At 47.1% G+C, this 20,818-nt stretch overlaps 3 protein-coding genes across 5 annotated transcripts; 2 read left to right on the top strand and 1 right to left on the bottom strand.

The window, feature by feature from the left end:
* The first annotated feature begins 60 nt into the window (after window positions 1-60).
* C1QBP (complement C1q binding protein) lies at window positions 61-4,844 on the top strand. Its single transcript, XM_074922755.1, has 6 exons — window positions 61-354; window positions 523-673; window positions 1,098-1,185; window positions 2,173-2,268; window positions 3,109-3,231; window positions 4,420-4,844. The coding sequence occupies exons 1-6, from the start codon at window positions 102-104 to the stop codon at window positions 4,567-4,569; spliced, it is 861 nt and encodes a 286-aa protein (XP_074778856.1). The 5' UTR covers window positions 61-101; the 3' UTR covers window positions 4,570-4,844.
* Window positions 4,845-5,098: 254 nt separating this feature from the next.
* Window positions 5,099-8,244, bottom strand: RPAIN (RPA interacting protein). Of its 2 annotated transcripts, none has more exons than XM_074922838.1 (7): window positions 8,096-8,244; window positions 7,632-7,811; window positions 7,030-7,165; window positions 6,394-6,508; window positions 6,116-6,179; window positions 5,860-5,994; window positions 5,099-5,314 (listed from the first exon to the last, which is right to left on the bottom strand). In XM_074922838.1, exons 1-7 carry the CDS (start codon window positions 8,183-8,185, stop codon window positions 5,285-5,287), a joined length of 750 nt encoding a protein of 249 aa, XP_074778939.1. In that variant the 5' UTR covers window positions 8,186-8,244; the 3' UTR covers window positions 5,099-5,284. The 2 variants fall into 2 exon arrangements, with proteins under 2 accessions (XP_074778939.1, XP_074778941.1); XM_074922840.1 differs by having other exon boundaries at window positions 7,030-7,093.
* A 77-nt stretch (window positions 8,245-8,321) lies between these two features.
* On the top strand, window positions 8,322-19,812 carry NUP88 (nucleoporin 88). 2 transcript variants are annotated; one of them, XM_074922981.1, is made up of 17 exons: window positions 8,322-8,578; window positions 8,853-9,022; window positions 9,490-9,615; window positions 9,826-9,912; window positions 10,538-10,714; window positions 11,788-11,971; window positions 12,407-12,557; window positions 14,065-14,163; window positions 14,312-14,402; window positions 15,319-15,420; window positions 16,483-16,641; window positions 17,010-17,135; window positions 17,816-17,881; window positions 18,117-18,197; window positions 18,545-18,671; window positions 19,066-19,184; window positions 19,576-19,812. In XM_074922981.1, exons 1-17 carry the CDS (start codon window positions 8,342-8,344, stop codon window positions 19,637-19,639), a joined length of 2,166 nt encoding a protein of 721 aa, XP_074779082.1. In that variant the 5' UTR covers window positions 8,322-8,341; the 3' UTR covers window positions 19,640-19,812. The 2 variants fall into 2 exon arrangements, with proteins under 2 accessions (XP_074779082.1, XP_074779083.1); XM_074922982.1 differs by having other exon boundaries at window positions 11,788-11,980.
* Window positions 19,813-20,818: the final 1,006 nt, after the last annotated feature.

Genomic DNA, 20,818 nt, shown 5'->3' with positions numbered 1-20,818 from the left:
CCGCGGGGGCCGCCGGGCCGGCTGGGGCCGGAAGCGGGCCGGGCGGTTCCGGGGCCGGCGGTGTCCTCTGCCCGCCCCGCCGCGCCCTCGCCCGCCGCGCCATGCTGCTGCTCCGGGCCCTGCGCGCCGCCGCCGCGCTGCGCCCGCCGCCCCGCCGCCTCCTCTCTTCCTCCTTCGCCGCCTCCTCCTCCTCCTGCTCTCCCCGCGCCCTCCTGCCGCCGCCCGCCGCCGCGCCGCCCCTGGCGCGCTCCCTCTGGCAGCTGGGCGGCGGCGGGTGGCGGACGGCGCTGCTCCGCCCGCGGCGGGGCTCGGCCGGCGGCGTCTCCTGCGGCTGCGGCGGCCTCCACACGGAGGGTGAGCGGGGCCGGGGCCGGGGCCCTGCCCTGAGGGGAGCGCGGGACGGGGCGGGGGGGAGCACGTGGTGGGGGGGGCCCATCCCGGGCAGCACGTGGTGGGGGGGCCCTTCCCTCAGCACCCCCCTCAGCACCCCCCTCAGCACCCCCCTCGCCTTTTCCCCGCCAGGCGACAAAGCCTTCGCGCAGTTCCTGACGGATGAGATCAAAGAGGAGAAGAAGATCCAGAAACACAAATCCCTGCCCAAGATCTCCGGGGGGTGGGAGCTGGAGGTCCACGGCACGGAGGCCAAGCTGGTGCGGAAGGTGGCCGGGGAGAGGTGAGTGCGGCCCCGGGAGGCAACAGCAACCACATTTCTGCTCCTGCTCATGTTATTTTATTGCTGCCTGTCCAGCCTGTGCAAACCAGACGTTGCAGAGACTCGATTTTACCACCTGGGGTCAAAGGCGGGGTTTTTTCCACATAAGTTTGCTGCTGCGTTGTGCGTTACAAAGTTTAGTGCCATGTTCCTGCGTTAAAAATGTTCGGTCCAGTAAAACCTGAAAACCGCTTGTTTGTGAGAGCAGGTGGAGGAAGCTGGCTTCATCCAGGTGTGTCTCGTAACTGTAGGACCCGGTCTTGTACACGGAGTGTGAGTTCAACACCAGGAACGCTGTCCCCAGAACAAAAGCTTTAAATAGAAAAAACTTCAATGGGTATTTTTTTGAGTGTGCTCCAAGTAACTGCTTCTGTTTCTTTTGAAGGATAACGGTTACATTCAACATCAATAACAGCATTCCACCCTCAGCTGAGGAAGAAACACAAGAAGAGCAGAAACCTGATGAGCAGGAGGTAAATTTAGTATTGATGTGCACTTAGGGACAGGCACGGAGGGAAGCTAGAACCTCGCCCTTAAGTGTTAAGGTGGTTTTTTCCTCTCACTTGATCCTTGGAGCAGTAATGCAGATTTTGCTGGGTCGGCTGTGACCCTCCTCTCCGCAGCAGACAGGCAGAGCAGGGTGAGAGGGCTCCACGAGAAGTGAGGGGAGCTGGGATATCTCTGACTTTTGCAATTCTCTGCAATAAATACTGAATAAATACTAATAGATACTTCGCTAGTGTAACTCCCTGTGCTGGTCAGCAGTGTCACCAAACCAAAGCTATTCACATGACTTCACTGGAGTGGTTTGGTTGGTCAGCAATGTCTCCTGTTTAATCAAACTCTGTTAGTAAAAATACTGGTAAGAACTGTAAACGGGCAATATAACTTGAGGCAGATGGCTTCATCTGCAGTGACACTGATGCCCAATGAGTCAGGAATGCAGCTGCATCGTGTGGGGTTTGTAGCAGCGAACTTTCTGAAGGGCAGTGTTTATTTCAGCTGGGTGGGACAGTACTGGGGACACTTGTGTGTTGCTTCTCCCCCGGGACCAGGCTGTGCCCGCCGCGATGGCGCAGTGCACGTGGGGTGTGTGGCAGTGGCTGTGCCCTGCCGGGTGTCCCCCAGGGAGGAGGGCAGGCACGAGCAGCTCCTGCTCTCAGAACGATGTTCCCAGCTCCTGTCGATTTGGAGGGACACGTCCCGGGGAGGTGCAGGCGCTCGGACTTGTCGGGGGTGGCCGGTGCTCCCAGCTGCCATTTCACGCATGTGGCCAGGCGCAGAGCAGAGGCTGAAGGGCCCTTGGCGAGGTGGAGGGAAGTTTAGGTTGCCCTGGCCAGGTCAGAGACTCCAGGGTGACGGGGAGCAGCCTGTGCTGGGGGGCTGTGTTGCTGGGCTTATTGTCACCACTTTGGCTCCTGTTCAGCCTCCAGTGCTGATGCAATTTTTCTCTTATTTAGCCTGATCTTACATCAACTCCAAACTTTGTTGTGGAAGTAATAAAAGATGATACCAAACAGACCCTGGTTCTTGACTGCCATTTTCCTGAAGACGAGGTGGGTATCAAGCCCGTCGTGTGTCAGCCATGGCCAGCTCTGGGCTGTGACTTGCTGCCCATTTCCTCCTTGTGCTACTCTTCATAGCATGTTGGTTTTCTGAATCTGCACAAAATGCAGTGTTCTCTTACTACTACTTTTTTTTTTTTCTTCACACACACACACACACACAAGAAAAGGCTTTGTTTGCAAGAACTCTTTGAGATGTTCCAGTGCGTTCCTCACATCCTGACCTGGCGTTTCTGATCGGCTGCTTATTGGCCCATTTATGAATTATGTTTTGAGAAGGGAAGCAGGGCTTAACTTCAACAGCACAGCAGCTTGAGGGGGGTAAATGAGAATGGCCAAAAGAAGGTAGAATTTAATAGAGCATGTCAGTAACCTGCAAATCTCATCCTTGTGAGGTGTCATAAAGTAGGGATTAAAAAAAAGGTCCAGAAGGGGAATAAAATTCAGAGCTTTGCTTCAGACTGATCTTTTTGGTTTATTTTGTGAACCTTAACAGATCATTTCTGCAGCCAGTCCTAGATGACAAAGGTTGGACAGACTTGTGAAATCTGATTTAGAACTAGAAGAGGTTTTTACATATTTGTAAAAATCAGGCTGCTGGTTTTCATCAGGTTGCTTCTGGCAGCAGGAGCTGGTAGCCTGACAGGATTTCCTGTGTTCCCCGGCATGGCTGCACTTGTCTTGACAGGCACATGCTGAGGGGGGGGCACTGCTTTCATACGGTTGGGTTTTTTGCCTGCAGTGTAACATTCCCAGCTCCAGGATGAGATGGCTGAAGGGGCCTGGCAGTTAGAGCTAGCTCTGTGTCTTACATCTCATCTTCTGTTTCAGATCGGACATGAGGGAGAGGAAGAAAGTGATATTTTCACCATTCAGGAGGTCAGTTTTCAGCCCACTGGAGAATCAGATTGGAAGGACACCAACTACACCCTCAACACGGAATCCCTCGACTGGGTAAGTGCTGCCAGCGCGGCCGCAGAGGGCACTTGAGCTTCTCTCACCTGCTGTCCAGCTGCTCCCTACTTACAGCTGCCCAAAATGGGGGATGCCCCTGCTGGCCCTGAGATAGTGGTTCTGCTGCAAACTGAGGATTATTACATGGTCCCAGCAGTCACGCAGTGCTAAGTGACATTACTGGCACTCAGAGACATGTTGAAGCTTGTTCAGTTCCAGGCTGTAGGGACTGAATTCCTGGAGATGCTTTGACATCTTTTGATGTGTGTGTTTAACAGTGTAGCTTATCAGATGCTACATGTAGATGTCTTTGTTCTCTGGGTTTTCCAGATATGTTTTTATAGTGCTGACACTACCAACTGGCACACCCAAGAAACTGGCATGTGTTTATGTATTCTCAATGCCAGGCTTTCGGAAGCTTAAATCTCAGTTGGAAGCGGTGTATTGTATGGTTAAAAAATTACTCCTAGAGTCTATCTCTCTTTGGGAACCACTGATGTTAAAATTGGTTAGTGTGCTCTAGAACATACTTTTTTTTTTTTTCCCCTGTCTGACTTGAGACAGGAAATTAGTAAAAAATGTATATGATATGTGTTCTACTCAGATTAGAAAGTCCAAAATGAATAATTTGCTTGGTAATATTGGTCTGTTAAAAAAATACAAGACAGGTATTAATTAGCATGACTACACTAAGCAGTAATAATGAATCTGTTCTAAGGAGCAAGGGGGAGCCCACAAGCATTAACATATGTTGGAGTTGCAATAGTTAAGTAGGATTCAAAAGAAAAAAAAAGAAGTCAATTGTAAAAGACCTAAGTCTTTCAAATATTTACATCAGATATCACCCTTTCCAGACACTGTTGAAGCAATTCACCCCCACAGCTCTAGCTTCATAGGGAGGGGACAGGCAGGGCTTGGCACGTGTGATCTCTGACAGGCTTTACCTGCTGACTCCTGCAGTCAGTTGATCATCTCCAGGGTGCAGCTTGTTTTCACGTTGGCTTTGGATGACCTGCTCTATGGCCCCTTCCCTCCACGTTACACCCCAGGCCTGCTGAGAAGGGGGTGGGGAGCTGCTTGGTTTCCTGTGGGAGGTGGGCCTGATCTTCCCAGGAGAGAAATGCCACCTGCCTTGGGACAGTTTAAAAGTGTGCTCTGCTAAGGAAGCTTCCTGTTCATTGCTTCCAGGCTCTGTACGATCACTTAATGGATTTCCTGGCTGATCGAGGAGTTGACAACACCTTTGCTGATGAGTTAATAGAACTCAGCACTGCACTGGAACACCAGGAGTACATTAAATTCCTTGAAGACCTTAAAAGCTTTGTCAAATGTCAGTAGGTTAGGCTAATAAACTTCTCTTCAAGTGTGGTTATTCCACAGCACTGCTCCAGCCAGCAGTACCCAAATACATCTTCACAGCAGATACTGAGAGTAAGTAACTTTGAATTTGGAGAATGAGGATTTTCACGTGTATTTGGGGATTTGTATTTATGTTGCAGCCCAGATCAAGTTCTCTGACATTAAGGTCCAGAGTTCGATCACCCTGCTTGATGGGTTTTGTACAATTAAGAATGAATGTGAAGAATAAAATCTGTTCAACATATCACTGAAAACTGGTGGTTTCTCTTTTTTTCCTGCTGTAGAGTGTGCTGTCATAAAAAGGATGTTAGTGTTTGCCTGTGATGCTCCAGCAGCAGGAGCAAGGCTGTGGCTGCCCCTGCCCAAGGCCCTGCTGCAGGGCAGCACCCCAGTCTGCTACTCAAACCCAAGTCATTGCCTGAAGCTCATACTAAGTTTAAACAGAAACCAAAGATGGAGTCCAGTGTGAGCTGTGAGATCACCAATGCATTAAGGTCAACACTAAGGCTGAAATAAACTAAGTATATTTATTTCAAAATATATATTGTGCCATTAAAAGTGCAGGTCAAGGCAGTACTACAGCCTTTCAAGTATCTTTGACACAGCAGTTACAACTATATACATAAAAATACTAGCAGCTCTGGGTGGATTTTTAGTCTTGGAGTCCTTCCAGTAAAACAGCAGCCAAATCAACTTACAGAAGAATCGTCCAGGAGTCACAGACCTTTAGAAAAGGTAAGTTGAAGAGAAGCTATAGCAATGTATAAAACAAATTATTAATGTTCACAACTATTTGAAACACTCTGCTCCTAACACTGCCCTCACAGTGATTTTATGTAAGCAGCAAAGCTAAGAACTTGCTAGCTCTAGAGCTTGAGCCAAAGGATGGTATGTGTTTTCTAAGATGTAGGGGCAAGTCTTCTGAGGAGGCTTAAACTGAAGTAATTTAAAAAAACTTTTCCTCATGAACCACTTACCCAAACAGTTGCTCCACACAAGACTTGGAAGTTGTTAGCTAAGGTATGAGAAAGGTACGGCACTAAATTTGACAGGTCATTGAAAGATTCCTTAATCCAGCAGTTAGGGTAAACTATAATTTGGCTCTTTTTTACTGTTACTGGTGGTCAAAAGTAAAACCGTTTCCAAGGAAGTCTGTGGTAAACTAGCAATACAAACCCCTGGGATCAATGGACTTGTGGTTTCTGCCCATGTAATTGAGAAGTGGATCGAAGCAGAGCTCCTTTCCAGGAATCTGACATTTAAACTCACCGAACAGCTCATGAGAAGACTTGTTTCTTCCTCCATTCCACTGGTAACTGTGAACTCTGGGTTGTGAAAGCATCTGTGACTGTGCTCTGTTAGAGTGTTTTCTAGAAGTGACCGAAGCTTCTCTTCTGTCATACCCTGAGATAATTGGGTTACAAGAAACCTTACACTAAAGTTGCTGTCTGTAGCTTAAAACTGCCTCTTCACAGCAGCTGACTTCAGGTGTCACACTGAACACATTACTCAGAACATAGCTTACCTGTGTGCTGATGTATAGCCCACACTGGCAAAAAACCAAGTGACTCCTCACAGTCAGGTTATTCCTAGAAAGAGCATACAAGCATCACCAAACAACCAGAACAAAGGTAGATTTTTAGTAAAAAAATGTTAGATTTAGGAGATCATTGCTCAGATTTTTTAATTTTGTTGACATTAACACACACAGGGGTCTGTTTGCCCACCGCTTTTGCCTGTTCCTAAGCCTAGACTGCTGCATGGGAGCAGAGAACCTCATTCCAACACCAAGGGCTTTCTTACTTTCTACACACAGGGCAGATGACCTTGTCGCTGGTATCCAAACCATCAAGCATCGCGTTGAGACACTCTTCATCAAACTGCAGGCTTTGCTCATACTCTTCTAATACCGACTGTTCTGCAATAACACAGCAAAATACCCTCAGGCACCTGCTCTGAGCTGAAGACAAAGCAGCACATGTGAACCTGCTTGGTAGATGGAGGCTGAGGCAGCCATTAGCTTCTGAACTTTTCTTTCTTTGGATCAGATTTCTCCACTTGGGGAAATCATTCCCATTAATCCAGTTTTTCCTATGGCTCAATCTTTAGCTGGTCACAAGGGTGTAGCTTCTTACTTTCCAAACAATTTAGAAACAGTCTGAATTGAGTTATACAGGTTCCTACCGTTCCCAAACACCCCCGTGCTGTTTTGCTGGTTTCCTCTTATTAGCTGCTCACAGACCTTAAAATGCCACTTAAACTCTTAAAACTGTCAAAAAGGGTCTCAGCAAATTAGAGGATACAGAGATTTCCAAGGAGGCTCTTCTGTATCACAGAGTGTACGAGAACCAAGGAGTGCAGCTGCAGCTTGTCTGGATGACTATTAAGCCAGGACTATTACAAATCAAATAGGAGTATGAAAGCATAGAGAGAATTTACCTTGCAAGATCAGTTCTTGTTGGATCTCTTCCAGTACTGCTAGCTCATCAGGGTCCTCTAGCATCTGAAAGGTATCAGTCAGAGATTCTCCCATTCTGGCTACTTTCTCACTTAACTTCCAGAACCTGAGCTGCCACTACAACATAAATTCACTTTGCGTATTCTTCTGTCTGGAAAATTTCTGTATTTGCAAAACCATGCAGTGTGTAAAGCAATCTATAATATAATCGCCTGTGCAAAGCCAGCCACAATGGACCAGAACACAGCCTGTCCAAGAACTTTTTTTTAAAACACCAAAGTTTTCTTTCTAGTCTGAAGAGAGGTCAGCGACAGACCAGCTCTGAAAACCACAGATGAGGAACCCCCACCCTCTGCCATGATTCACACACAGTTTGTGAAGGAAACAAGGAAGCTCCCCACTCGAGGGCCCAAAGGCAAGTGCTTCCACAGCCCAACACCCCCAGGAGCTGCAGAGGCAGGGGACCCAGACACTGGGTTTTGCCAACTCCAACCAGCGAGAGAGCGAAGTTACAGCCGCAGAGAGATGCATTTGAGACGTGGCACGTTGATGCCGGAGACGCAGCCCCAGAGTCTGCACTGACCTGGGCCAGGGCGCCCTCCCCGCCGAGGGCCGGCCGGCTCTCCTGCAGCGCCTGCCACTCCCGCCGCATCACCTCCTGCACCAGCAGCGCGCTCGGCGCCAGGCCGCCCGCTCGCTCCCCGGCCTGGCGGTACCGCTCCAGCAGCTTGGCCCGGCTGCGCCTCAGCCGCTCCACGCAGCCCTTGGGGGGAGCGGAGCACAAGGAGCCCGTTAGTGCCGCGCTGCGGGCGGGGCAGACGGGGCCGCAGGGCCGGCGGCACCCCGGTGGGGTTGCGCGGGAGCGGGGTGACAGCTCCCACCGGGGGCCGGCCTCGACCAGCCGCGCGACGGCAGCGCCAGACCCTCACGCCGCGGACGTGGGAAGGGGCCCAGGCTCGGGGCCGCCTCACCCGCCCGGGCGGGACCCGGCCCCGGGGAGGGGGAATGGGGACCGGGGCGGAACGAGCGGGCAGAGCCCCCACTCACGCGGCGGTAGGTCTCCTTCCAGTGCGGCGCGGCCGGGCCCTTGCAGCGGGCGCGGTACCGCCGCGGCGGCGGCGGCGGCGGCGGCTCCATCGCCCCCGGAGCCGTGCGGGGCCTCCGCCGGGCGGCGCGGCGAGACACGGTCCCGGCGGGAGCCGTGGTGCCGGGGCGGCGCGGGGCACGCCGGGAAATGCAGTCCCGCGCGGAGGGCGGCGCGGGCGGTGACGGCGGGGTCGCGCGGCGGCGGCCATGGCGGCCGAGTGGGGCGCGGCGGAGCAGTGGCGGGCGGCCCTGCCGCAGCACGCCGTGCTGAGCCGGCTCCGGGAGCGCGCCCCCGGCTCCGCCGCCCGGCCGCCGCTCATCCGCAACCTCCTCTTCGGCCTCGACGGCGACCTCTTCCTCTGGGATGGCGAGTGCAGCGCCCTCCACACCATCGGCCTCCACCGCCTCGGCGGGCCCGACTCCGCGGGGCTCGGCCGATACCAGGTGGGGCCTTGCGCTGAGGGGGGGGCTGTGAGGGCCGGCGGGCGGGGGTGAGGGGCCCGGCATGGGGAGGGAGAGGGGCCGGGCGCTCACCCTCCTGCCCGCCGTCGGTGGGTCTTCCCCCAGTGAAACCCCTGGGCTGTGTGCTTGAGGCACCTTATCGCCTCGTTCTGCGCCTTGTGGCCGCTGTATAAACCGCCGTCCGAAGCAAAGATGTGTCATGCTTCTGGAAGCACTTTTGATGGCTTGTACCTAACTGTAATATTTGTGTTTTCAGACCCTTATGTGCATAAACCCACCCCTTTTTGAGGTTTATCAGATGCTGTTAAGCCCCATGCAGCATCACGTGGCGCTCATCGGTACGAAGGGGCTCATGGTGCTGGAGCTGCCTAAACGTTGGGGGAAGAATTCGGAGTTCGAAGGTGGGAAATCCACGGTGAACTGTAGGTGGGTGAGACCTCAGGCGGTTAAAAACATCCTTGTCCTGCTGTTGTTCCTCATAGCCTCTCCTCCTCTCTTGGTGCCAAGCAGATGTGGAAGGCGTTGGTTGCATTGGGGTTGTAGGGACAATCACAAATGAAGTTATTTTGGCTCAAGGACTTGCTGATTGTCAAGTGACCCAAATAGATGAACTTCTAAACTTGCTGTAAATGCTGAAGAGCAAGGTGCTTCTCTGTAGTATTCTCTAGCCTTTCTGGGGTCTGTTAGCTGTGGTAGCTAAAAGTGTCCAGATGGAAATCACAAAGGGCTTCAAGTTAAAGCGGTCCCTCCAGCTTTACGAATAATACGGTGTGGCTTTGAATAATGACTTTGAAACCCTTTAATTGAGTCTCTAGCTCCTCTTGCCCCCACATCCCTTTAGAAGTAATTCCTGTGTTTCTCGTAACAGTGCGTATTTCTGCTCTGTATTTCAGCACTGTTCCTATCGCGGAAAGGTTCTTCACAAGCTCAACATCTCTGACTTTAAAGCATGCTGCCTGGTATCCCTGTGAGACAGTAGAGCCCCATATTGTGCTCTTAACTTCAGATAACACTATCAGGTAAAACCTGTTTGTAGTTGATTATCGTAGTATTTTTTTTGTCATAGCCAGTCTGATTTTTCACTAGATATTGCCATTCTTACCAGGATTACCAATAAAAAACAGGATGGTAGAAATTTTAGAGCGATAACCAACTCATGTTCCTGCATCAGCAGGGACTTATGCAACACTGCCAGCTGAATGAACGTTGCTGCTGTTTCTTTCCTTTAGGTTTTACAGTCTGAAGGTACCTCAGACACCCGTCAAAGTGATTGCTCTTTCAGACACTGAGGAGGAGACTCTTACAATCAGAAAAGGGTTTGTGTGGCTTCTTGTATTTTGAAATGCTTTTGACAGAATAAGCTCTGTATTCTCAGTAGTGTTTTTAATGAATAAGTGATAAATCTACCTGAAAATCTGACGTGATTTTTTTCATGGACTTCTTCAGTGCTAGGACTTCTTCCTAGCACAATAACTGCATGTTTTTTTTTTTTTTTTTCTCTTTTTCCCATTCTTCTAAAAGAAAGTGGTAACAAAGTGTACAGTTAAGTGTTTGTCAGAGCAGTCATTTGTCTTTAAGATGGGGTTAAGAAGGGCTTTTTGAGTGGGGGATGCAGAAAATAGATGATCTTTTTATTTCCCTCCTGTCCTTGTTGGAAAGAAAAAACTTGAGGGTCTTTCCTAGTCAGATCACAGACTGATGTACTACTTGGGAAATACCAGTACACCCTCCTCTTTCATCCTGGGAAACTGGGCTGGCTGGTGGGTGAGGTACCATAAGAAGGGTGTTACTTGCATGCTTTTGCTGCTGAAAATGGCATATGTCAACGGCCTGATGGACAGGTGTTAGCAGTGATTCGTCAGCACATACCGACAAACCTGGTTAAATGCTCGTGTTCTCCCAGTCCCTGCTGACTCGGGTCTTGTTCTGACTTGTCTCCAGGAGAGCATATACAGCATCACTGGGGGAGACTGCGGTGGCTTTCGACTTTGGCCTGTTAGTGCCAGTCCCAGAGAACGTTCTTGGCCAGCGACGGAGCGAAGAAGTGTTGGCCTATCCACTTTACATTTTGTATGAAAATGGAGAGACATTCCTCACATATATCAGCCTGCTGCAGAGGTAGGATCACATTTGTCCTTAGGTTTTGTGGGGTGCTTGTGTGTTTGTACAACGTTAGGATTGGAAAGCCACCTCTCAGTTTGCTGGGACTCTCTGTAATGGAGCCTGGGCAGAATTTTATTGTACTGCAGCTTCTTTTATTTCTTTGTGGCAGAAATACAAGAATAGTGTGCCATACTTTTTCATCCAGCCGTTAAGGGTGAAGTTTCCACTGCTGAGAATCCACTGTCCATTATTTGCCATCAGATACCTTTGAAGATGCTGGACTGTTAAAAGATCAGTGGGTCTGAGGCTGTTAAAGTGTATTTCAAGGCTGTCGGTTCACAGCACAGATATCCTTAGCTTTGGATGAGGCTGAAGGAGCCCGTGGCATCTTAGGAGAAGAAATATTTTAAGATCATAGAGGGTTTGCAGGCATGTTCTTGTAATGAAAAGTCAAGAATATGAATCAAGAATATAAACACAACACAAAGAAAAATTGCTTCAAAAAACTGAGAAGGTGGCGGAAAACTTAAAAGTTGGATCTCGTGTAGCTGAATATTAAAACGTGGTATTTAGGTTAAAAACAGCACTGTTTGCATAGGAAATGATGCAGCATTGAGCAGATCTGTCTGTAGGCAATGACATGGGCTTAGTCCTTCAAAAGTTCTATCTAGAGAAGTGCCATGTCACAAAATGCTGCTTACAAAGTGCTTTATTAGGCAAGAAACCAATGAAGTGATAGATAGTTAACTTGAGTTTTCCATGAGTACTTTGTGTTGTATGAAAATGTTTCCTTTTGAATTTCTTGCCATGTAGCTTGGTTGCTTTCAAAGCATAAAATTTTATTGCTGAGCTCCAGTTTCTTCTCTGAGATCTCCACCAGGTAGGTGTAGATCAGGCTCTTAATCCACACAAGTCTGGGTTGCTGATCTCTAACAGAAATTAGACAGAACTCCAAACCATTGGGTTGGTTGTTTTTTTTTTTTTTTAAATCATCCTTATTTTGTAGTTACTGTGCAGCAAACTCACTCAGGCAACCATGGGGAACTCCTTCCACACCTTGTGTTGTGAACACATCTTCTTTATTGCAGCACTGGAATTCTTGACAAGCTGCTCGGCCCTCTGCCCATGCACCCTGCTGCAGAAGATAACTACGGCTATGACGCCTGTGCTGTGCTTTGCCTGCCTTGTGTTCCAAACATCCTGGTGATCGCCACCGAGTCGGGAATGCTTTATCACTGCGTGGTACTGGATGGAGAGGAGGATGATGAGCAGGTACCAACCGTGTCTTGGTTTTTTTTCTATACGCGTTTTTGTTTCTTTAGTCACAGTTCCTGGTGGCAAGGTGGCAGGATGCCTGGAAGTGAGTGCCAAGTGCCAAAGCTGCATTCTTTTATAATGAGGTAGCGAGTCTTCCTCCTATTCCAGTCAGTCCCTGTGATTCTCTGATGATTTTATTTTAAATGTCAGTTCTGTGTATCCTGACAGTAGATCAGTTTTTGATCAAACTTGCTATGAAGTATTTTAAAGAGGATCTTCTTAGAAGAAACCCTGTTTCTGAGATAAATTTTTTTAACTAAAAAAAAGAAGGGACTTGATCTACTTTCCCTGACTTTATTAATACTGCCTATATAACCTAACTTTGTTGATGATTATGTTGGTATTTCTCTTTAAATGATGTCTCACAGAAGAATTCTATGCTCTTTACAGTCAGAAAAGTCATGGGACCCAAGATCTGATCTTACTCCTTCGCTGTATGTGTTTGAATGTGTTGAGCTGGAACTTGCACTGAAACTGGCATCAAGGGATGAAGAAGACCCTTCGGAGTCCTATTTCTCCTGCCCAATCAAACTGCATAAAGGTAGGGCTGTCATTCAGGTTGTTGGCTTCTACTTGCTTTATTTCATGCATTTAGGACCAAGCTATTTACAAATTATTGGTGTCTGTCACGTCCCGCTCAGATGAGGGGACACGTGACTCAGATTCGCAAATCCCCAATTGGAGCAGACAACAAGTCTCCAAGTTCAAGCATTTATTAACTACCTACAATGTACTAATTGAACACACGATAATTGGCTAAGTACAGAGCAGGTTGTGGCGAGCAATATAATATGCCTTGCATTTCTTAATAGAAAAAGGAAAAGAGGGAGATAGAGGGAATGGGGGAATACAGATCACCGCTCTGGGTTCCTGCGCTGATCCCGCCGGCGAGGGTTCCAGGAGACGGCCATCTTTTTTGCTGGCATCTGTCTTCTTTGCTTCACTGCTCTCTCCAGACGGCAGGGGAGGGAACAGGGAGAGGGGGTCAGAGAAAGAGAGAGCCCTTTCTTCTCCCCTTTGATTTATACCCACTTTCCTTGGGTCCGTCCCCTAGGTCGACCCACATAGCTATGTATCCCATGTAGGGGGAGGGGTAAGGCGTTTCATGGGATGATGTCATTAGCATGATCATGACAGCCCTCATTAGCATATTGAGGGGTGTTAACTTTAATATGCATTTCGTGGATAATGAAGCAAAGTTCATTCACTGGACACATGGCCCTTGAAATTTGCCCAGGTGCCCCAGGGCAGAGCCGTCCTGTCCCCACAGGGCTCCCTCCCCCAGCTGCATGGGGCAGCGTTATCAGCTTCGGCCTCCACAGGATGCACCCAGGGACTCAGAGTTTTGTCTTGCGAGTGTTTGAGGCATTTCTTCGATCAGCCTCAACTTTTGCTTTCCCAGGCTGTTTGTCTTAGTTTCTCACAGGCCTGGTTTCTCGTCTCTCACAGTGTCAAACAAACGGTGGTATTAGAGTAAGATTTGCCTGATGTGTGGAAGGAGCCAGCTTGGGAGGTGCTTCACTCAAGGGCAGGTTACATATGGTCACACAATACTAGATTCTTTCAGCTGTGGATTATGAAGTAGAAATTGTTGAATTTGTGATGAGCTAAGTCTGTAAGCAAGTGCTGTGGGGATGGTGATCCTGAGGGAAGAATTGGGATCTGCTTACTAGACTGTCTGGTGTAGCTGTGGGGTAGCAGGTCAGGTTGGACAAAGTGTTTGGGTCTTTCTGAACAAGAAGCTTGTCAGAATGCTGGTCTGCTGGCTTTAACTGATCTTCCCTTTAAAATCTAGTGGATTGATACAGATGTGGTGTGAGAGGAATAGTTCAAAATAATTCATCAGGTATTTCAAGCATAGTTTAATTTCATGCTGAACTAATAATGTGGCCAATGCATCTACCTCAGTGTTTGGATGGGGACAAGTTGCAACACGATGTTAGTGCTGACTGGACAATAAGTTGATACACATGTTCAAAAGTGCAGGTTTGAAGGATGAGTTTTTCTCAGTCCAGTGCCTTCTCCTACATTTGCTGTTTAAATTTCAGATCCGAAATGTCCCTCTAGATACCACTGCACACACGAAGCTGGTGTCCATAGCGTGGGGCTGACATGGATCAATAAACTGCACAAATTCCTGGGCTCAGGTGAGTGGTGAGACTCTTGCGCGGAGAGGGAAGAGCGTGCTGGCTGAGCACCTGCGTTTTGCTGGAAACAAGTTGGTGGATGGGGGTAATACTGAGAATCCCTTACCCTGCAGAGTGGACCTGATGCATTCTGACAATCTCTTTGTAGATGAAGAAGACAAGGACAGTTTGCAAGAGTTGGGAGCAGAACAGAAGTGCTTTGTGGAACATATTCTTTGTACAAAACCTTTGCCATCCAGGTAAAAACCAAACCCTTTCTATTGCTTCCAAATCAGTGAGCTGCTATGGAAAATATTTATAATTTGCCCTCTTTTGCTGCATTCTTTTAACTTATCAGTTAAAAATAACGATGTCAGCTCAAAAGAATTCAAATAATACAAACACGCAGTTATGTGCATTAGGATTCTTAATGCACAGTTAGGGAAGGAAGCTTAAATTCCTGTGTTACTGTCTGAAAATGGTCTATCAAACCAGCAGAAATCTTCACTTCCACTTACTTGACCTCAGACAAATCTTAGACTTGATTTGGCGGAGAGTTTTGAATGCTGACATGTCCCTTTTTATCCACGTGTTAAGGATCAGACAATGCCTCGAAAGAACATCTGATTTTTTGAGCTTAGTCAGGCTTAAGAGGTATCATTTGCTGGGCAGTGTAATATATTGTTACCTGCTTTATTTTCCCACTTGTATAAAACCTAGCCATATCTAGAGACTGCTATATATTAAACACTATGAAAATATAGAAAAAAATGTTTAATGTAAAGGGCTGCTGAAGCTGGCGCAGACGGTGACTCTCCAGTGGGGAGAGGGCATCTGGGTGCAGAGGGTGGCAGGTGGGAGCCCCCGTGTTCTCTCCTGGGCCAGTCTGTGCCTTGCACTAGGAGCAGGTAACGTTCCCTGGGTCACTGCTGGCATTTGCTGCTGTTCCCAGCGGAGCTGCGTGAGCACTTGTGAGTCTGTCCCGGCACACCTGAGTGCCAGACGGAGCGTGGGCTGAGAACAGTCACCCTGCAGGACTCGTTCGGGGGGTGGTTCTTAGCGAATGGTGTCTGGCTCAGGCCGATTGCTACAGCTGGAGCTTTTCCAGAAGAGTGAACTTGCACAACTTCAGCAGCAAATTTTGACCATGTAATTCCTGTGTTTTCTTCCCTTCAGGCAACCTGCTCCCATTAGAGGATTCTGGATCATTTCTGACATCCTGGGGTCCACAATGATCTGCATCACAAACACCTACGAGTGTATTACAAGGCCTCTCTTGTGTGTGGTTCTTAATTGGTTTGAAATCCGTGTCTGTTGCATGAAAAGGATCTCAGGCTATTTTTATTTTGTTATTACTGTTTTGATCCTTTCACCCCAAACTTCTGCACCTAAGACACACAATGAGGTTTGCTTTCTGCACACCCTCTGGCTGAGCATTTAAGTCTTATTATAGTAGTTCTTTACTGCCAATAAGGTGTTTGTAGGGGAAATAATTAACCTGTATCACTTTTAATGAATATTAGGACAAGAGTCACATCAAAAGGTTCTTAATGGTATTGGGGTTTTTTCTTCATTTTTCTAATGATGAATCTTCAAATCGAAGACTTGTTTACAGACAGTAGTACAGAGATTCTTAATGGGCTCCAAGGTTATGTTTGCATGAACAGGGAAAAAAAAGAAGTGTGGGTTCTTTAAGTGCTTTAAAGTAGTGGGGTTTTAGTATGCATTTCCCAAGCAATTTTACTTTGTTTGGGGGTGATAGGAAAGATAGAGACCAGTGTGGTAGATTTGCATTTGCACAATTAAGTGAACACCCGGGGGGGGGCATTGTTTTCAGTTTATTGTCAAGAACACTGTTTAATGTATGACAGGTGCCTTCAGAAGAGTTAATATTAATGGCAGGTTTTCTTACAGACTTTTTTTTTTTTTTTTTTTAAAAAAAAACCTTTCTGCAATGTTCTTAAATAGGTTTTTCTTCCAGCTCTTTTAAACCCCATTATGTGAAGTTACATAGGTGGGCAGTGACCTGGCAGGCTGCTTTGAAAAGCTGGTCAGCGTGCTGTTCAAGCACTTGCTTGCCTTGTGATGGAACTTTCTTCCTCTTAAGTAAAGAGATGCTGCTAGTTGCTGTGGCCAACAGAAAGATGTGAGCTCAACCTTGTCTAGAGCTGGATTTACCACATAATTGAAATATTTTGATTTAGAACACTTCTGATTTACTGCTCTAATACATTAATTCCACAGTGGATGAGTTCCTCTCTTTAACTACCATTTAAACTCTGACATAGTTTATTTTTTTCTGATTTAAACTGTGTTCTCCAATTCGATGTTCTTTGGTAGAAGTACAGTCCATCCTGCATCCCCACCCCTGCTGTGTACCAGAGAAGACAAAGGTGGTGCTGTTTCCCCTCTCCGTATCCTGGCCGAGTCTCAGCATTCATTTGAGAAGCACATCAGAAGCATCCTGCAGCGCAGTTCTGCCAATCCCTTGCTTTTGAAGTAAGTAAATATGTTTTCCCAGGGGACCTGCTGAAGAGGGAAGACTCTGGGGAATACTGTGTGTTCAGCAGATGTAGGGTGCGAGGGGGAGCATCTTGCTCCAGTCCCCTGCTTGAAGCAGGGCTGACCTCAGCTGATTAGGTTGCTCATTGCTTGTCCCTTGGGCTTTGAGTTGAGTATCTTAAGATACTGTGGGATTTCCTCATAGAAGAAAAATGAGTTACAGCAAAGAGATTTAATTATAGTCCCTCACTTCCATCGCTGAGCCCCATATTTTATAGTATTATACAGTATTTATTGTAAGTTGTTTAGCCTTCTAAAGGGACGTGTTAGATTAAGACTGCAAAAACTTGCCTCGTGTTTTTAAGGTCTGCTGATAAAGATGCTGCTCCTCCCCCTGAAGAATGCCTTCAGCTTCTTAGCAGAGCCACTCAAGTGTTCAGAGAGGAATACATACTGAAACAAGATCTGGCAAAAGAGGAAATTCAGCAGAGGTAATACAAAACCCTCATAAATATGTGCTGTACAACGTCTCTGTGAAACAACAGCACCAAGTTCCAAGCACTAAACCTCATCTGCTGGACTAACCCTTGTAAATGAGTAAAATGTACTTGTGTCAGACTAATGGAACACCAGAACTGAAAACTGAGTTAGCAGGGAAAGCAGGGGTGAGCATAATACTTGATCTCTATAGTGACTCGTAGAGGAAAGAAAAAAAAAGAGTAAACACACACAAAAAATACTTCCCTTTTGCTGGTGTCAGTCTGTCTGTGCCTGTGTGTGTCAGGAAATCCTCTGACCTCAACAATAATCACAGACTGGTTTGGGTTGGAAGGGACCTTAAAGCTCATCCAGTTCCCACCCCCTGCCATGGGCAGGGACACCTTCCACTAGCCCAGGTTGCTCAGAGCCCCGTCCAACCTGGCCTTGAACCCTTCCTGACAAAGGAAAATGGCATGAAGTGTCTGCTTCTTCAAATCATAGTTATTTATTTATATTATAAAGTTAGAATGGAAGAGTTTGTTCTCACCACTGCCCATTTTTCAGTGTCTTTAGTTCTTCATACTCCCAGGAGCATTAATCACTTCTATCACATATTTTCTGTGATGTAAATCCTGATTCAACTGGGTTGCTGTTGCAGGTGGTTTGATTTTATGTATGTATTTATTTTAAGAGTGAAGCTGCTGTGGGGACAGAAAAAGAAACAATTGGAAGATCTTAATTACTGTCGAGAGGAGAGGCGAGTATAATCTGTCTGCTTTTGTCAAATGTATCATCAGAAATGGTGCACCTTGTGCAAAAAGTACTTTGTACAGGGTCTGGTGTGAAACAAGTGAGTGTGTTTCCAGCTATAATTAAGCATGTAGGTTCACTCCCTGCTCGAGCTTGTTCTTTCAGGCTCCTTGTCCTGTTTTCACATAGGCTTGCCTTGCACGTAAATAGAAAGTAAATAAGTATTTCTCACTTGCATAAAGGAAAAGTTTGCGGGAAATGGCTGAGCGCTTGGCTGACAAGTATGAAGAAGCCAAAGAGAAACAAGAAGATATTATGAACAGGTGAGTGCAGACTATGCTGTTTCATCAGCAGCAATCACCTGCTGTTAAATAGAAGTTTGCACCTGTGGTAGAATAGAGTGGGCAGAAAGTGCCACACTGGTTTGTTAGAAGACTGGGCTTCCAAAATTCTCTTTGCTGGGGCTCAGTGGTGACTTTTCAGTATTACTTCACGTCCAGACCGAGTCAGCTTGCCCTTTAGAAATGCTGTGTGAGACTGGCTGAAAGAGAAGAGTCAAATCTTGAGCCCCTGAGCCTCAGCAAGAGTGACAGGAGGACTGTTGGGGTCTCAGCATAACTGGTCTAATAGGGGAGTTAAATCGGCACCATTTCTTGCTTTGTACATCCAGGATGAAGAAAGTGCTTCGGAGTTTTCACTCTCGGCTTCCTGTTCTATCAGACAGTGAAAGGGATATGAAGAAGGAATTGCAGACAATAGATGACCAGCTGCAGCACCTGAGCAATGCCATCAGACAGGTGAGAGAACACATTCCCTGGCTGGTAGGTTATTGGCAACACCTCGCTCACACCTCGCTCACACCTAACAATAGTGCCGATAGGACAACAGCCCTTCAGGAGAGAATTTTGTACTGTTGTTAAATTATCAACAACATACTAAAATAACTTCTGATCCTTGTTAGTAACAGAGACAGAACCTCTGCAACAAACCCTAAGAAAAAGTCCACACACCTTCCTCAGTCCTAGCAGTAACATTCTCTACAATTGTGGGAGGAAGAGTGCAAAAGCAAGCAGATTTTAACCGAATCAGTTCATTCGGGTATGACACCCCAGTTTGCAACTGTAACAACCTTTCACTTTAGCAGGCACTAGCAGCACTGACTGGGCTTGTCTTTTTGTACACAACTTCTAGGTTAAAATGAAAACAGAATACCAGCAGAAAAAGATGGAAAAGGGTACCAGCCCCCGAAAACCCAGCATCACCCTCAGTGCCTACCAGAGCAAGTGCATCCAAACCGTCCTGAAAGAAGAGTAAGTTAAAGCTTCGACCCTCCTGTAGAATTCCAGCCCTGGCACTTACATGAGCGAGTCTGTGCAAGTTTCTGGGGTGTAATGTAACCTCTGTGCTGCATGGGGGGCTGACTGAGGCACTGCTGGGGCTTCTTGAGATGGTCTGCAGCATAAAATGGGCCAGCTCAGGACCGTAGCACTGGCCCTCTCATGCTCCTGTTAAACTAGGCCTGCTTTTAAGTCTGCTTTTTGCCCAAGGATCTCTTGGCAGGCTGTAGGCCAGCCTATAATTAACAAAAATTCCAGGAGTGCTCCCATTCTCTCATTCTACTTTATGATGCATTTTCCTTCTTGATTAGTTTCAAGCAGAAATTACTTGCAGCCTTCTGACTTGGATTTATTTTTCTTGAAGGGGAGAACACATCAGGGAAATGGTAAAACAGATCAATGACATCAAAAGCCACGTGAACTTCTGACATGTCCACGCTGAGGAATATGCACTGAAGGGCTGGACAAGCTTTAATTTTCCCTGGTATTTCCCCTTGTATATTTTACTTTTGTATGTTGAACAATAGGCCTTTTACTTATTTTGTAAAGACGGACTGTGAAATAAAATACTTTTGTGGTTTTTTTGCTTTTCTCCTGGGAAGGAGACTGTGCAGGTATTTATTATCCCTGTGCAGGGACGGTATTTTATATTAAGTATGTTACAGTGTTCTGCTTCACAGCCGGCTCAGGAGTGTGGGAACTGCTGCTTCCTTCAGAAGGCTCTCCAGGGTTATTCTGGGAGATTTCTCCTACCCTACGGTGACTGTGGGTGGGGGAGGCCTGTGGCAGAAGGCAGAGGAGAAAGACCAGAGAAGCGCACACACTTCAGCAGCTTTTTTTAATTTGGAACACTTTCTTCATAAAGGACACACCTTCAATACAGTTAACAAATGGTTACACTTGAATCCTGTAGACAGCAGAATTCTACACCCACAGTTGCACAGGACACCAATGGCTTGGTTCACTGGAATGCAGTATTAACTTCCAAACACTCAGTTTGCCTTTATCATAAGATGGCTCTGGAGTCCGTCTTGACATTAAAAGGCCAATTATTTATCTGCTGGAGACAAACTGTAGTGGACAAATAATTGTTGTCCCCTCCCCCCACCCCTTAGAAAAGGTGACATGGTCAAGCTCAGTTTTGAAAAGTAGTACTGCACTGCTACAAAAGGGGCACGGTAAGAGGTGCCAACGTAAAGCTGTAAGGAAAGGGCTGTTAGTACCTGTTAGGTAACAAGGTTACCAGACATGCTGCAAGAACACTTCTTTTTTTTTGTACAGATTAAGACTATACAAGTATAGGAATGCATACAAAACTTGATCTCGCCCCTTTTACAGTCTACCCGAACAGAATCCAGTTTTCTAGCCACTCGGTGTAGCGTAGCTGACCCGCCAGGTTACAAGTAGTGCCAGTTACAAGTCTCATTCTAAGCGAGGAGAACCTACCACCCTACTCAAATCAAGCTCCAGAACACCAAGAACTGGAGAGAAGAGCATTTGTTTTCTGATGTTTTATGAGGGATAATACCACAGTCCATCCAGTGAGTATCTACACTAAGAGCTTTTACTACACTTAATTTACAATCTTGTAAATTTGCTCTGCAAAT

This window comes from Athene noctua, chromosome 19, assembly GCF_965140245.1.
Source record: "Athene noctua chromosome 19, bAthNoc1.hap1.1, whole genome shotgun sequence".
Lineage (NCBI taxonomy): Eukaryota > Metazoa > Chordata > Aves > Strigiformes > Strigidae > Athene > Athene noctua.
Note: the sequence above shows the minus strand (reverse complement) of the source record. Positions and strands in the feature narration are given on the sequence as shown.